Here is a 14,045-nt window from a genome sequence, read left to right on the forward strand (position 1 = left end):
CCCAGGTCAAGGCGGCCTTGCCAAGTGTCGCTATCGCCCAAGTGATGCCCAGTGAGGCTAGCCCGTCCGTCCATGGCCGATGGCCAATCACCAGCCAAAGGAAGAAGAAAGGGAAAAAGAAAGAAATAAAAAATTTAAAAATTCATAAGAATTTAAAAAAATAAAAAAATTAAATATTTTTAAAATTGTCCACGTTAGCACCGGTGGTGCCATGTAGGCTGGCCAGCATCCACGTCAGCAATATCCCGCAAAAATTAACCGGAATAACTAAATTAGTACAAAGCCAAAAGGTTTAGGACTAAATTTACACCAATAAACGATTTAAGACTAAATTGGCATCAATGCCATAGATTTATGACTTTTTTAAGACTTTTTCCTAATAAAACAAGTTGTGATGTGAGTTATGTGGACCAATAAATATATTTTTCTTAGTTAATCATTGTTAATCGATAAGTCCATTCACATATTCAAAACGAGAGGGTAGGTAGACTTGATGGAACAATTCCATATATTCACCCGTTACCTTTCAATTCCCACTTGAAAGTCCAATGGTCCTGCTGCCAATCCCGCAACCATGAAAATAATATAAATTTGAAATTTTGCCACGTTAGGTCGAGATAATTGATAAGCAAGGTACTGACTATTTATAGGTGTGAGTGTCATTTTATATATCACCTAACATGGTTTCTTCCCGTCCTATTCGAAAGGAAATTGTCCAATTAGTCCTAAACTAATTTCACGGATGCCAATTTCATCATAAACTTTTCAATTTTGCCAATTTAGTCTTAAACATTTGTGCGAAATTTCAATGTAGTTATTCCGATCAATTTTCGCTTAAAATCGTTGATGTAGTGGTGTGCCACGTAGAACGACTAGCGATGACTAGACCATTACTGCAGTGATTTTCGGCAAAAATTGACTAGAATGATTACATTGGAATTTCAACCAAAGGTTTCATGACTATATTGGTAAAATTGAAAAGTTTAGGATCGTATTGATATCCATGCAATAAATTCAAGATAGATTGGATAATTTTCTCCGACGTAGGGCATTGGGACATTCCTTTTTCAGAGGAATTGAAGACTTTCGCAATGGGGAAGGAATACCAACAATATTATTGACTTGGTTGTTGGCTCCATGGTCCCGATTTTCATCTATAAATACATCTCGTTTGTACGTGGTCCATTTAAACACATAAGCGCCTAAAAGCAAAGAAAAGCCTACCCTAAATAACCTGAACAACCTGTCATGGCCTCCTCTCCAAAACAACCCTCTAATCGAATTTTTATTTCTTTTCTAAGAGTTTAATCTACCTAAACCTAAACTAAACCGAAGATATCCATTAAAATCCCTAAACTATATGCATACTAACTAAATGAAACTAAACTGAATCGATTACTAAGATCTAACACCTAATCAAGACCTATTTTTCTAACTATTTCCAATTATTTTTATTTTATTTATTATTATATATTATGAGAAAAGAGGACATGGGCCGGGGCCCTTGGACCCTGTCCGAATATGGATCATACTTGGACATCACGGGTTCTAGGCCGTGGACACAGTTAGGCTCTTATATCCGGCCTTTCAATAGACTTAACCCCAACCCACTAAAAATCAAACTCAGCCCAAACATTTATAAATTAAGTCAAGCCCAAACTGTTCTAAACTATATCAAACCCAAACTCACTAAAACCAACGTAAACCCAAATTTACTAAAATTCAGCTTAAGCCAATTTTATTATTTTCTTTTTCTCCGTTTTTTTATTCTCCATTCTCTCTCTCTTTTACCCCTTTTTTCCCTTCACAGATCTATATTATTTCAAGCTTAAGAAACAAAACACTAAATTTACCAACAAATCTCCACCTAAATTAAAACCATTAATTGGGTGGGTCTAACATTGGGGCCCACATAATCAAAGGTCTAAACGAGGCTCGGTAGACTATGTAATGTTTTTTTCACCCGACGACATCGAGAAGAGAATCAAGTCGAGTCATTGTGCACTACTCCAATAGAAAGTCTGATTGATAAAACAGTTTGGGCTTTTCTTGTGAGCACAAACATATCCTTTAGGAATGCTCTTGACTTTCACATCCAATAACCAAATTATTAATAGAGTACCCAGGGTCCTCAAAAAATCTTTATCTTGTGTGTAGTTATATTTGTAGGAATTTATCGTACAATTCGGAATTTGTATATCCATGTGTTTGATTAAATCTCAATTACCATGAAAACAAGTCATCTAGAGACACAAAACAAATGTTGATGCCAAACCACCCAAAAGTCCAAAAGAAAGTTAAAAAAAGAGAAAAATTAAACTGATCAAAACAATCTCGACCCATTGCAGTTTGCATACATAAGATTATTGATCATTGTCATGTCTGTGCGCCTTTTATTTTCATCCATGCGTTTTATTAAGTGGTATCTTATAAATTCATTATCGATCCGTTTACAAAAACATTAACTAACTCGATATTTCACAATGTAGAATTGGACACTCCTTATTTCGTCTCTTACTCTTTCTATTTTGCTCGTTCCTCTTACATGTCGTTATACGTTCGGCATGGTTCTATCTGCATCTCACATTTCACATGTAACGTCTTCCTTAGGCGTGAGATGACGTATGTCTAGCTCAAACGATGTGGGTCAAGCCCCAAATGAGACAAAACAACGACCATTTATAGTCACGGGTATCAATTTTTCTACGCTGTGTTTTGCGAAGTGGAGAAATCTTCTCCAAAACCGCTATTGTTTCAAGTGGGATGTGAACTCTTGGGTCGCTCTCTATTCCATCACATCAGATCTCGTTTGAACTTTGAGGGAACTTTCTTTAATCAATGTTAAGTTTTCAATGTTGTTGTTAGATCCCGGTACTTGCTCTAAAGAAGACTAATGAGTCTATGCAAATAGAAGGCTACGCATATCAAATGTACGGTGTTACAAGTTGTAATGTGAGACGTGTGGATCACAATTCACAAGAAGTATCTTTCTTTGTTGATAATAGTTGGTTTACTAGTCAAGTCCCATTTGCATCTCGCATTTCACTTGTAACGCCTTGCTTAGATATAGATGGGGTATAATCCAGCTCGATCCTCGTGGCTCAAGCCCCAAATGAAATATCTAAAGTGATTGGACAAATCGACTACCATATATTGTCATAGCTATCATCGATTCGAGTGGGATGTGAACTCTTAGGTCACTCTCTCTTCCGTCACATCAGATCTCCTACGATCTTTGAGGGGAACTTGTTTTAACCAATGTTAAGTTTTCAACGTTGTTGACTTACATCCCAGTCCTTACTCTAAAGAAACCAATGAGTCTTTGCAAATAGAGGGCCATGCACATTAAATATATGGTGTTACAAGTTGTGAAGTGAGACGTGTGGAATTCACAAGAAGTATCTTTCTTTGTTGATAATCGTTGGTTTACTAGTCAAGTCCTATCAGCATCTCGTATTTCACATGTAACGCCTTGCTTAGATGAGAGATGGAGTATGATCCAGCTCGATCCATGTGGGCCAAGCCCCGAATGAAATATCTGGAATAATCGGACAAACTTATGACTATTTATCGTCATAGATATCATCGATTCGAGTGGGATCTAAACTCTTGGGTCACACTCTCTTCCGTCATATTGAATCTCCTACAATCTTTGAGGGGAACTTTCTTTATCCAGTGTTAAGTTTTCAGCGTTGTTGACTTACATCCCAGTCCTTGCTCTAAAGAAGACTAATGAGTCTTTGCAAATAGAGGGCCACGCACATTCAATATATGGTGTTACAAGTTGTAAAGTGAGACATGTGGAATTCACAAGAAGTATCTTTCTTTGTTGATAATCGTTGGTTTACTAGTCAAGTCCTATTAGCATCTCGTATTTCACATGTAACGCCTTGCTTAGACGAGAGATGGAGTATGATCCAGCTCGATCCATGTGGGCCAAGCCCCGAATGAAATATCTGGAATAATCGGACAAACTGATGACTATTTATCGTCATAGATATCATCGATTCGAGTGGGATCTAAACTCTTGAGTCACACTCTCTTCCATCATATCAAATCTCCTGCAATCTTTGAGGGGCACTTTCTTTAACCAATGTTAAGTTTTTAGTGTTGTTGACTTACATCCCAATCCTTATTCTAAAGAAGACTAATGAGTCTTTGCAAATAGAGGGTCACGCAAATCAGATGTACGGTGTTATAAGTTGTGATGTGAGATGTGTGGATCACAGTTCACAAGAAGTCATCTGATGAGACAAGAGGGACGGTAGTATGAAAGAACGAAGCTTGGTAGTCTATTGATATATCTGAGTTATAAAAGCAAAAGACAAAAGAAATATTAATTTGAAAACCAAAATGAAGTAAGGCTATTCAACAACTTGTTCCGTGATTTCATATTTTTATTTTTATTCCTCACATTAAGTTCAAACTTTTGAGTGCAAATCCGACAATCTAAAAATATTGAATTTATTTCTTCAGCTCCAAGTGAATGATTCTTAAACTCAAATGACTTCTTTTGAAGAAAAAAAATTGGGAATATCAATGATATTCCATGGTAATATAAAAAGAAACTGTACTTTCATTATTTTCCTAATCAAATATTTGTACTTTCACCTTTTCTAATCAATTCTTACTAATACAAAATTTTTAATCATGTCCCTCAGCGACAATGATGTCGTGATGTATGAAATATTAAATAAAATAATATCTTTGATAGCAAATGCTGCCGAGATGCATTGAATGAATAATTAACGAAAAGGGTTTTCCGATCTTGCCAAGGTTGAGGACCCCACCACGGAGGATGTAGGAAGGAAGAGACCAAACAACGTAGGTTCGATGAACCGAATCACCGCCTTGGTAGGTGTCACGGGGTAGATTTTTGGCCACCAAATTCTCGACTCTGTATTGTCGGCAAGCACCTCGCCTTGACCAAGCCACAACCCATTAAGCAAAAAGCCAACACGATTGGGAACTCAATCCTACGAGTCAAGCCACACACGGCACATTCCAACACGAGCACGCACGACCCAAGCCTGCCCTATGGTCACGTTCATAGCACCCTTCCACAAAAACCAGGTCACGATGCCACTAGTCACTCGCCAGATCGCACCTATGACTGGTCCACAAATACTTGGTCAATCACGGCTAAGTGTCTGTCCACATTGGGAATTTGTCCAGTCTTCTTCAATGCCGTGTTTCACCGAGTGGAGATATTTTCTCCAAAATCACTATCTCTTCAAGTGGGACGTGAACTGTTGTCACTTTCTCTTCCATCCCATCTTCCACCCCTGGCGGATCTCTTCTTTACAACCTTATGCACATAAAAATACATTTCTAACCAAGAAAATAGCATAGTAATCACTTTATGATAGGGTATGATTGACCCAATTGCGCCTATAACACCCCACGGCAAAATTATTTTTCTTGATGATGACTTCTATATTTAAGATAACGATCTCTACATAAAAATAGAGAGACATTAATCGAACATGAGCATGCACCCAAGCCTGCCCTTTGGTCACGTTCACAGCACCCCTCCGCAAAAACCAGTTCACGAGCCACTGGTTAAAGAAATTTGAATTTTTAATTTTTCTTGTTCTTCTATTGATGAACATAATACGGTTAAATAGATACATAGTTACATGATGAGGGCAAAATTGATTCCTTAAATCAAGGAAAGTATCCTCAAATTGAGGAAAGAATTTTAAATTCAAATCGAGGAAACTATCCTAAAAGATTTTAGGACTATATGTTATCACTGGTCACACGCTCACACCTATGACCGGTTCACAAATACTTGGTCAATCACAGCTAAACCTGGCCACTCAACGAGGGTTGTGCCCAATCCAAAACACATAGAAAATGGGATAAGAACACTACAAGTGCAACAATTTTTGTACGGCGCTCGCTTGAGTGCCAAGTCCTTGCTCTTAAAAGGGCGAACAAGTCTTTGCAAATAAAGGGCCATGCATTCGACAAAAAAAAAGGGCCATGCATATTAGATATACGATGTGCATTGCACATATTAACGGAAAATAGAATGGAAGGGTAATGACTGTGACACAATGAAAGTTTATGAGGTAATTGCATAACACTTGAAAGTTTAGATATAAACGGAATAAAAGATCTATCTCTCTCTCTCTCATAAAAGTGTGCAACCAAGTATATAAACACCAACTTTAAATTTCCAAAGATAATAACTCGACTTGGATTTTATGAAATTTGTACATTATTTATTGGAAGAATGTATATGATCTCAAAAAGTTTATGAAATTTAGTTCTCTACAGGTACACTTCGTCTTTTTCAAGTGTCATTTTAGGTGAGCAATACATTGATGATGCTTTTTGCCTTTATATGTCTTATTCATTTACTTCCGCAAAAACTCGGTTTGAAAAAATCCTTAGAAAAGGGAATTGTTAGGCATCGATCAACAAACTTGATGATTACGGATCATGAAAATCACTTAAATATCCCAAGGACAAGGTAATGGAACAGAGATTTAGATTGATACTTCTTTGAAATGGGTAACTAATTTTACCCAAAAAAAAGTACAAAATTTAAAAAACGCGCAAGAATGGTAAACGAAAGTGAGATCTAACAAGTTATATGTTATATTACGTGAAGCCACGTAAAGGATCGCGGTCACTGAATGCTAGAAAAGAAAGACGACATGGGTCCAAATATTGAGATTGCGCATGGCCTGTGCCTTCCATGGGAGATGCGGTCTCCAATAATTGAATTGGCCTGTTGACTATGACCTTTGCCTTCGGTCATTTCTCTAATTCTTGAATTCTGAAACAAGATGATAACACAAATTGTTCATGAATTTTGATTCAATATGCAATATCGTTTTCGAACTTTTAATTTATGCAATGTGATATCTAAACTTTGAGCTAATTGACAATATCATCCCTTAACTTTTAATTTATTTGATGTCGTCCTTGAATTTTGATCAATTTTGACGCAATATAAATCTAGTTACTCATATCAGACCCAACACACACTTGACCCGACACCTGACCCGACCCATATTGTTAAAACACTTTCACGTTTAACTTAATATAGGAAAACTCATACCCAAATTGAGGTGAAACCGCAGACTGAGTGAGCGTGAAATCAAATGAGGGCGAGAAAGAGTGAAGAGAGAGTAATGGAGGTGCACTGGATCTAAGTAAGTTATGAACCCATTTAATACCCATATTATTTTGGACTTTATCACTCTAAACTTATTTATGATAAATTTACTGAATATAACTAACTCATATAATAAATCAACAATCAAAGATGGATTAAGAAATGAGTTTATGACTCATTTTGACATATCTAGTTACTATGAATCGATCAATGAAAACAAGGTACCTGAGACGGCAAACAAATGTTGATGCCAAAAGACCCAAAAATGGTAAAAAGAAAAGGTAACGCCCTACTTATAAAAAAGATATACTAAATGTACAGCTCGGCCATTTTCTATTAGCTTTGGACTCGTGTTTCGTACTACATTTACATGGGGAACTTGTCTAGTCTTTTTCTCTGTCGTGTTTCACCGAGTGGAAGAATATTCTCCAAAATCACTATCATTTTCTTGATAATGGCTTACACATTTAATATAACGATTTCTACATAAAAACAGAGAGGAAATATAGCACAAAACAACATCAGCATTTCCGAAAAAAGAAAAATAAAGTTGAACTTGTGATTTTCTTGAATTGCATGCCTTTTTTGGGCAACGAATTCGTCAATTTTAATACAGGTTGGGATTGTATTTCGGCAATATTATGTTTTTGTGTAGCTGACTTCCATCCAGGTCCTTCTATGAAAAAGACTAGCGAGTCTTTGCAAATAGCGGTCCACGCGGAGATGCCCATTGCACATGTCAACGGAAAATGCAAGGGACTTCGTTGTGCATTTATTAAGGCATGTTGGGATTATATTTATTAAGTTTTCGCTTCGTTTGCTCTACGAAAGACCAATAAGTCTTTGCAAATAAAGGGCCACACATATCAAATATACAATGAAAATATAAAGGAAAATATAACGGCCGTAACAAAATGAAAGTTCATGAAGCAATTGCGTAAGATTGAAAGTTTAGAGATAAACGTGTACTACCTCTCAAAATTCAAGAGAGTTTTGTGTAATTTCTCCCTAAAACGAAATTTGGAATTTTCTCGCACTCACCGGGAAGAAGTGATTATTGACTTGGTTGTTTGTTGACTCGACGGTCCCAATTTCTTCTATAAATACGTTGGTTGTACTTGGTACATCTCAGCACATATGTGCTTAGAAGCGAAGAAAAATCCAACCCCAAATAACCCAAACAACCTGTCATGGCCTCGTCTCTAAAACAACCCTCGTTGTTCCTCGCTTGTGTCCTCCTCATGCTCATGCAAGAAATGCCTTGTCTTGCTTCATCTCGAAGCTCTCCTCTGGTGGCCCTTGCTGGTGCTAGTAACCAAACGGTAAACAAGGAAGTGGAGGCACTCCTAACATGGAAGTCCAAGCTAGATAGCGAGAGTCGCTATACTCTATCTTCGTGGAATGGAAGCAGCCCTTGTTCATGGCGCGGAATCGTTTGTCATCCTCTTGGGAGCGTTGTGAGCTTGAACCTTTCAAATTCTGCCATACGTGGTATACTTCATCATCTCAATTTCTCTCAATTGCGCAACTTGGTCACTCTAAAGTTTGGTAACAACTCGCTCTTCGGTAACATCCCTCCGAGCATTGGCAATCTTGACAAGCTTGCTCATCTGGACTTGTCTCTAAACAACCTTTCGGGAAACATTCTAACTCAAGTCAGGTCCATGCAATCTTTACAAATTATCAATTTGTGGAAAAATAATTTCATCGGCTCCATTCCCAATCAGATATATAGTTTGACCAACTTGTCAGGCCTATCCCTTTCATATAATAAGTTTTCTGGTTTCATCCCTAAAGAAATAGGAATGCTCAAATCTCTCAATTCTCTCTACCTAGAGAAAACCCTCATCATTGGTCCAATTCCTTCTTCCATTGGAAACATTAGCAGGTTGTCGGATTTACGGCTTTCCAATAATCATCTGGTTGGGTCCATTCCAAAGGAAATAGGAATGTTGAAGTCTCTAAGTCAACTCGATTTATCAAACAATGATCTCAATCGATCAATCCCTACAACTCTAGGAAATTTGAGTAATTTGGCATTTCTTTATCTCTATGGCAACCAACTTTCTGGCCCCATACCTTCGGAAGTTGGAGGAATGACATCCCTCATACATTTCGAACTGCTAGTCAATGATTTAACAGGTCCTATCCCGTCATCTATAGGGAATTTGAGCAATCAGGAAATCCTTCAACTTTACCAAAATAAGTTATCTGGTCCTATTCCTAAAGAACTAGGAATGCTCAGATCTCTCTCTAATCTCGTGCTTATGGAAAACAGTCTCTGTGGCATGATTCCATCCACTATAGGTAACTTAAGCAAACTCACAGACCTGCAACTAGCCTCTAACAAGTTTGTTGGCCAATTGCCACAAGATATTTGCAATGGTCGAGTTCTTCAAAATTTTTCCGCGCGTGACAATTACTTCACTGGTCCAATTCCGCGAGGCCTCAAAAACTGCGCGAGTTTGTATAGAGTTAGGCTCCAAAACAACCAACTCAAGGGAAATATATCTGAGGCTCTTGGCACATACCCTTACTTAGATTATCTTGAGTTGAGCAACAAAGAACTTTACGGTGAGCTACCACCTAAAGTGGGTGAATATAGCAATTTCACTAGCCTGAAAATCTCCAACACTCGAATCACAGGCGTGATACCCTTTGAGTTTGGAAACATGACCCAATTGCATATACTTGACCTCTCTTCAAATAGTCTTGTTGGGGAAATTCCAGAAGACCTGGGAAAACTAAAGTCACTTCTAGAGCTTTCACTCTATGACAATAATCTCGTAGGCTCCATACCTCGAGAACTTGGATCACTGTTCGATCTGTCAACAATTAACGTTGCCAGAAATAACCTAAGTGGCTCAATTCCTAGACAACTTGGGGAGTGTTCACAGCTTCAAATATTGAATTTAAGTAGAAACAGTCTTGACAGAAGCATTCCCTTTGAGATTAGCAATCTTCAATCTCTTCAAATTCTCGATCTAAGTCAAAATTTGCTTATGGGAGAAATACCTGGACAACTTGGGCTATTGCACAAATTAGAAACACTCAATCTCTCACACAATCGGCTCTCGGGTTCCATTGCGTCGACCTTTGATGAGATGGCAAGCTTGACATCCATTGACATATCGTACAATGAGTTAGAGGGTGCCTTACCAAACATTCCAGCCTTTCGTAATGCTACAATTGAAGTTGTGAGAGGAAACAAAGGCTTGTGTGGAGTTATTTCTAGTCTCACACTCTGTACAGCCATAAGGTCGAAAGGAAAAAACAACAACAAAAAGTTGCTACTAATTTTGATTCCTACTTTAGGTTGCCTACTCTCTTTGCTTCTTGTTGTGGGAGCTTCAAGTATCGTATGCCAAAGAGTAAGGAAAACGAAGGCTAGTTCGATTGATGAAAGTAATAAAAACCCGTGGGCAGTATTGAGCTTTGATGGAGGAATGGTCTATGAGAACATTATTGAAGCTATAGAGGAGTTTGATGCCAAATATTGCATCGGTGTGGGAGGATATGGGAGTGTTTATAAGGCCCAGTTGCAAACGGGTGAGACTGTTGCTGTAAAGAAACTTAAGGAAGCAGTGGATGTCGAAATTGCTAGTCAAAAAGCATTTGAAAGGGAGATTCATGCATTGACCGAAACTCGGCACCGGAATATCATCAAGCTCTCTGGCTTTTGCTTGAGTTCTCAACATTCATTTTTGGTGTACGTGTTCTTGGAATGTGGCAACTTGAAGAATAAGTTGAACGATGAAGAGAGGATAACAACATTTGACTGGAATAAGAGAGTGAATGTTGTTAAAGGTGTGCTACATGCACCATGAATGCTCTCCTCCTATAATTCATCGAGACATATCGAGCAAGAACTTTTTACTGGATGAAGAATACGAAGCTCACGTCTCTGATTTTGGCACGGCTAAGGTTCTAAAACCTTATTCATCCAATTGGACTTCCTTTGCAGGCACCTTTGGATATGCATCTCCAGGTAAGTTGATTTCTTTGAAATTTCACCCACTTCATTTTATAGACATGACAATGCTTATACAAGATCCTCATCCTTACCTGCCTCGCTTTAAACGTCTAGTCACCTAACACTAAATCCAAAGCTACTCGCACGGTTTGAAGGTTCAACGAGATTTAGGCCCATTAGTTAATAATCGAAACTTTTCCTTAAAGAAATGAAAATTTTTAAATCCCATTGGAATCTATCGTATGCATTGATTTATAGTAAATTTGATTTGTTCAAACTCAGCTTAGATTAATGGAGCATGGGAACTGTATAAAAGCTAGAAAAAATCTGCTCTTTTCTCTATGTAGAACTCGCATACACTATGGAAGTGAACGAGAAATGCGATGTTTATAGCTTCGGAGTGGTGACATTGGAAGTAATCATGGGAAGACATCCGGGAGATCTCATATCGTCTATTCTGTCCTCATCTTCATCGTCCTTGCACCATTCAACAGCTTCTTGGCCACTGAAAGAAGTTTTAGATCAAAGAACTCCATACCAGAAAGGTGATGTGCTAGGGGAAGTGACTTTTGTGACAAAGATGGCATTTTTGTGCTTAAGTCCCAAAACAGAGAATCGTTTAAGCATGCAACAAGTTTCTCGAGTGATATCATCACATAGCTCGATCGTGTTAACCGCATCAGAAGACATCAAATTGGAAGAACTAGTTGATCCTACATGCTCCACTTATTGAGATATTTTGGTCTTTCTGTTGTACCCCGTGTAGTAAGCTGTCTCCTGTATTTTATTTACCTTAGTCAACTTCATTATCTATTCCAGAGCAATGTTTAATTAATTACATCAAAACACTTTAGAATCACTGCCAATTGTAATTTCAATCCGAAAGAGTTGGACTACAGCTGCGACTTCCAATCCTTAAGAATGACTCAAAAAATAATAAGATCCTGATATTTCTTGTAGCTATTACATTTGCTTGTTACATATCTTCGTTCTCGTCATGTAGAATCGTGAAGAAAAGGTGATACGCTCAAAAGGTGCTAGAGCACAATTGGTATAAGCTGGCATCAAGCTTTATGAATGTCTACAAACATCATAAATAAAAGAAAAACTCAAATGCAGATTAGAGTATGATTTGCTTAGATCAAATTAGGTAAGTATTTAAAATGTCTACCGACATCATAAATAAAAGAAAAACTCAAATGCAGATTAGAGTATGATTTGCTTGGATCAAAAAAAAATTTTTGGTTGAAGCTTAGATCAAATTAGGTAAGTAACTTTACATTCTTCAAAGAGAGAGACCATATTTTAGTGAGGATTAACTTTTAGGGGTAAGTGCAAACTAAGTTCTAAATTTTGAAAGTACAATAAAATCCTAAAACTTGTTATATTGGTGCAATCGAATCCCTCCATTAACTTTGTCTAATTTGCCTATTGGATAATGTTGACGTGATATTCATTTATGTTTTTCGAATATATGTGGTGCTACGTCAGAAAAACTAAATTTGAAATATTAAAAAGGAAAAAGAAAAAGTATCATTGATTAAAAGACAAGGGCAAAAGGATAAATTATAAATCCAGAAATTTTTTTTAAAAAAAAGTGCATATCAAAGGTTGGGTTCGGTTCGAGGGCAGCCCTACTTCACTGGCGAGGGTACTGGCAAGGGCACTGACCCTCGCCAAAGAAGTACGGGTGAAGGCATCGCCCCTTAAGCCTCCTCCAGCATAGTGTGTTTTTCCTTTTCCTTTATTTAACTTTGCATCCTTTTGTCATGACCCTCCCGAAAGGGGTCTGGAGAAGCGGATTTAGAGGTAACGTCGAGTTGAGGACTAATGGTCCTTAATCGATGCGGGTTCTCTCAAGCCTTTACCTCGAGCGACGTTGGGATTTTCAATTTAGTTTGAATTAGCCTTTGAGAATTCTATGTGATAGGGTGCCACCACTAGTAAATTGGGGAGCCAAATGAGATACAAGAGTATATCTCACTTCCTCCACAACCAGAGATCTAACTACAGGGACATGATTATACTAGATGTTTAACTAATGCTCTTTCGGTACCTAAACTTAATTATTTGTCAACTAAGTCTCACATGCGGTCTTTTTATCCAATTACAAGTCATAAAGTTCTCATTCTCTAAGTGTCCATGCGATGTCTTTGTGTTTGTTAAGTTCCTAAAATGTAACATAACTATAAACTAAAACAAGCAAATCACAACACGAAAGCAATATAAAAGAATCATAACAAATTAAAAAGAAGGAGTAAAAGATTGAGTGTAGTAAAGTAACCCTATACGAGTTAATCAAAAAATATATATATGTCTTTGTTATTAAGCCTTGGGACAGTATCCCTGTGAGTCAAATTTAAATCAAATTCTATTTATTTTCTAAGAGATTAATCTACCAAAACCTAAATTAAACCCAAGATATCCATTGAAATCCATAAACTATATGTATACTAACTTAATGAAATTAAACTAAATCGAATACTAAGATCTAACAATCTAAACAATACCTAGTTTTCTAACTATCTTCCAATTTTTATTTTCTATTTTTTAATTTATTATTTGTTTTATTTATTATTATATATTATGATAAAAGAGGATACAGGTCGGGCCCTCTCAATTGAGTTAAACCCAATCCACTAAAACCAAAGCAAACCCAAAGTTCCTTAAGGGCAAAGCCACCAAAAATGATAAATTATACCCGCTGTGACATATTATCCTAAACTTTTTTCTATGACATTAAAAATCCCTACTTATACCCGTTTGACACATTCACCGTCCATCAAAGTTTTGTCAATGAGAACTGTAAAATTTCTGTCTCCATGGGCGCTAGAAAGCAAACATGTTGATATCGCACACACGCGGCTTAATTGAAATAAAACGATGCTATTTTTTTTTGAAAAATCATATAGCAAAACCTGATAGAGGGTAGATGTGTTA

General features: G+C 37.2%; 1 protein-coding gene and 1 pseudogene across 1 annotated transcript; both read left to right on the forward strand.

The window, feature by feature from the left end:
- The first annotated feature begins 8,322 nt into the window (after window positions 1–8,322).
- LOC130138210 (probable leucine-rich repeat receptor-like protein kinase At1g35710) lies at window positions 8,323–9,784 on the forward strand. Its single transcript, XM_056311620.1, has 2 exons — window positions 8,323–9,723; window positions 9,779–9,784. Exons 1-2 carry the CDS (start codon window positions 8,323–8,325, stop codon window positions 9,782–9,784), a joined length of 1,407 nt encoding a protein of 468 aa, XP_056167595.1.
- On the forward strand, window positions 9,445–11,876 carry LOC115676312 (MDIS1-interacting receptor like kinase 2-like; annotated as a pseudogene).
- Window positions 11,877–14,045: the final 2,169 nt, after the last annotated feature.

The sequence above is a fragment of the Syzygium oleosum genome, unplaced genomic scaffold, assembly GCF_021117445.2.
Source record: "Syzygium oleosum isolate NSW1041296 unplaced genomic scaffold, Sole_v2.1 Sole_v2.05, whole genome shotgun sequence".
Classification (NCBI taxonomy): Eukaryota; Viridiplantae; Streptophyta; class Magnoliopsida; order Myrtales; family Myrtaceae; genus Syzygium; species Syzygium oleosum.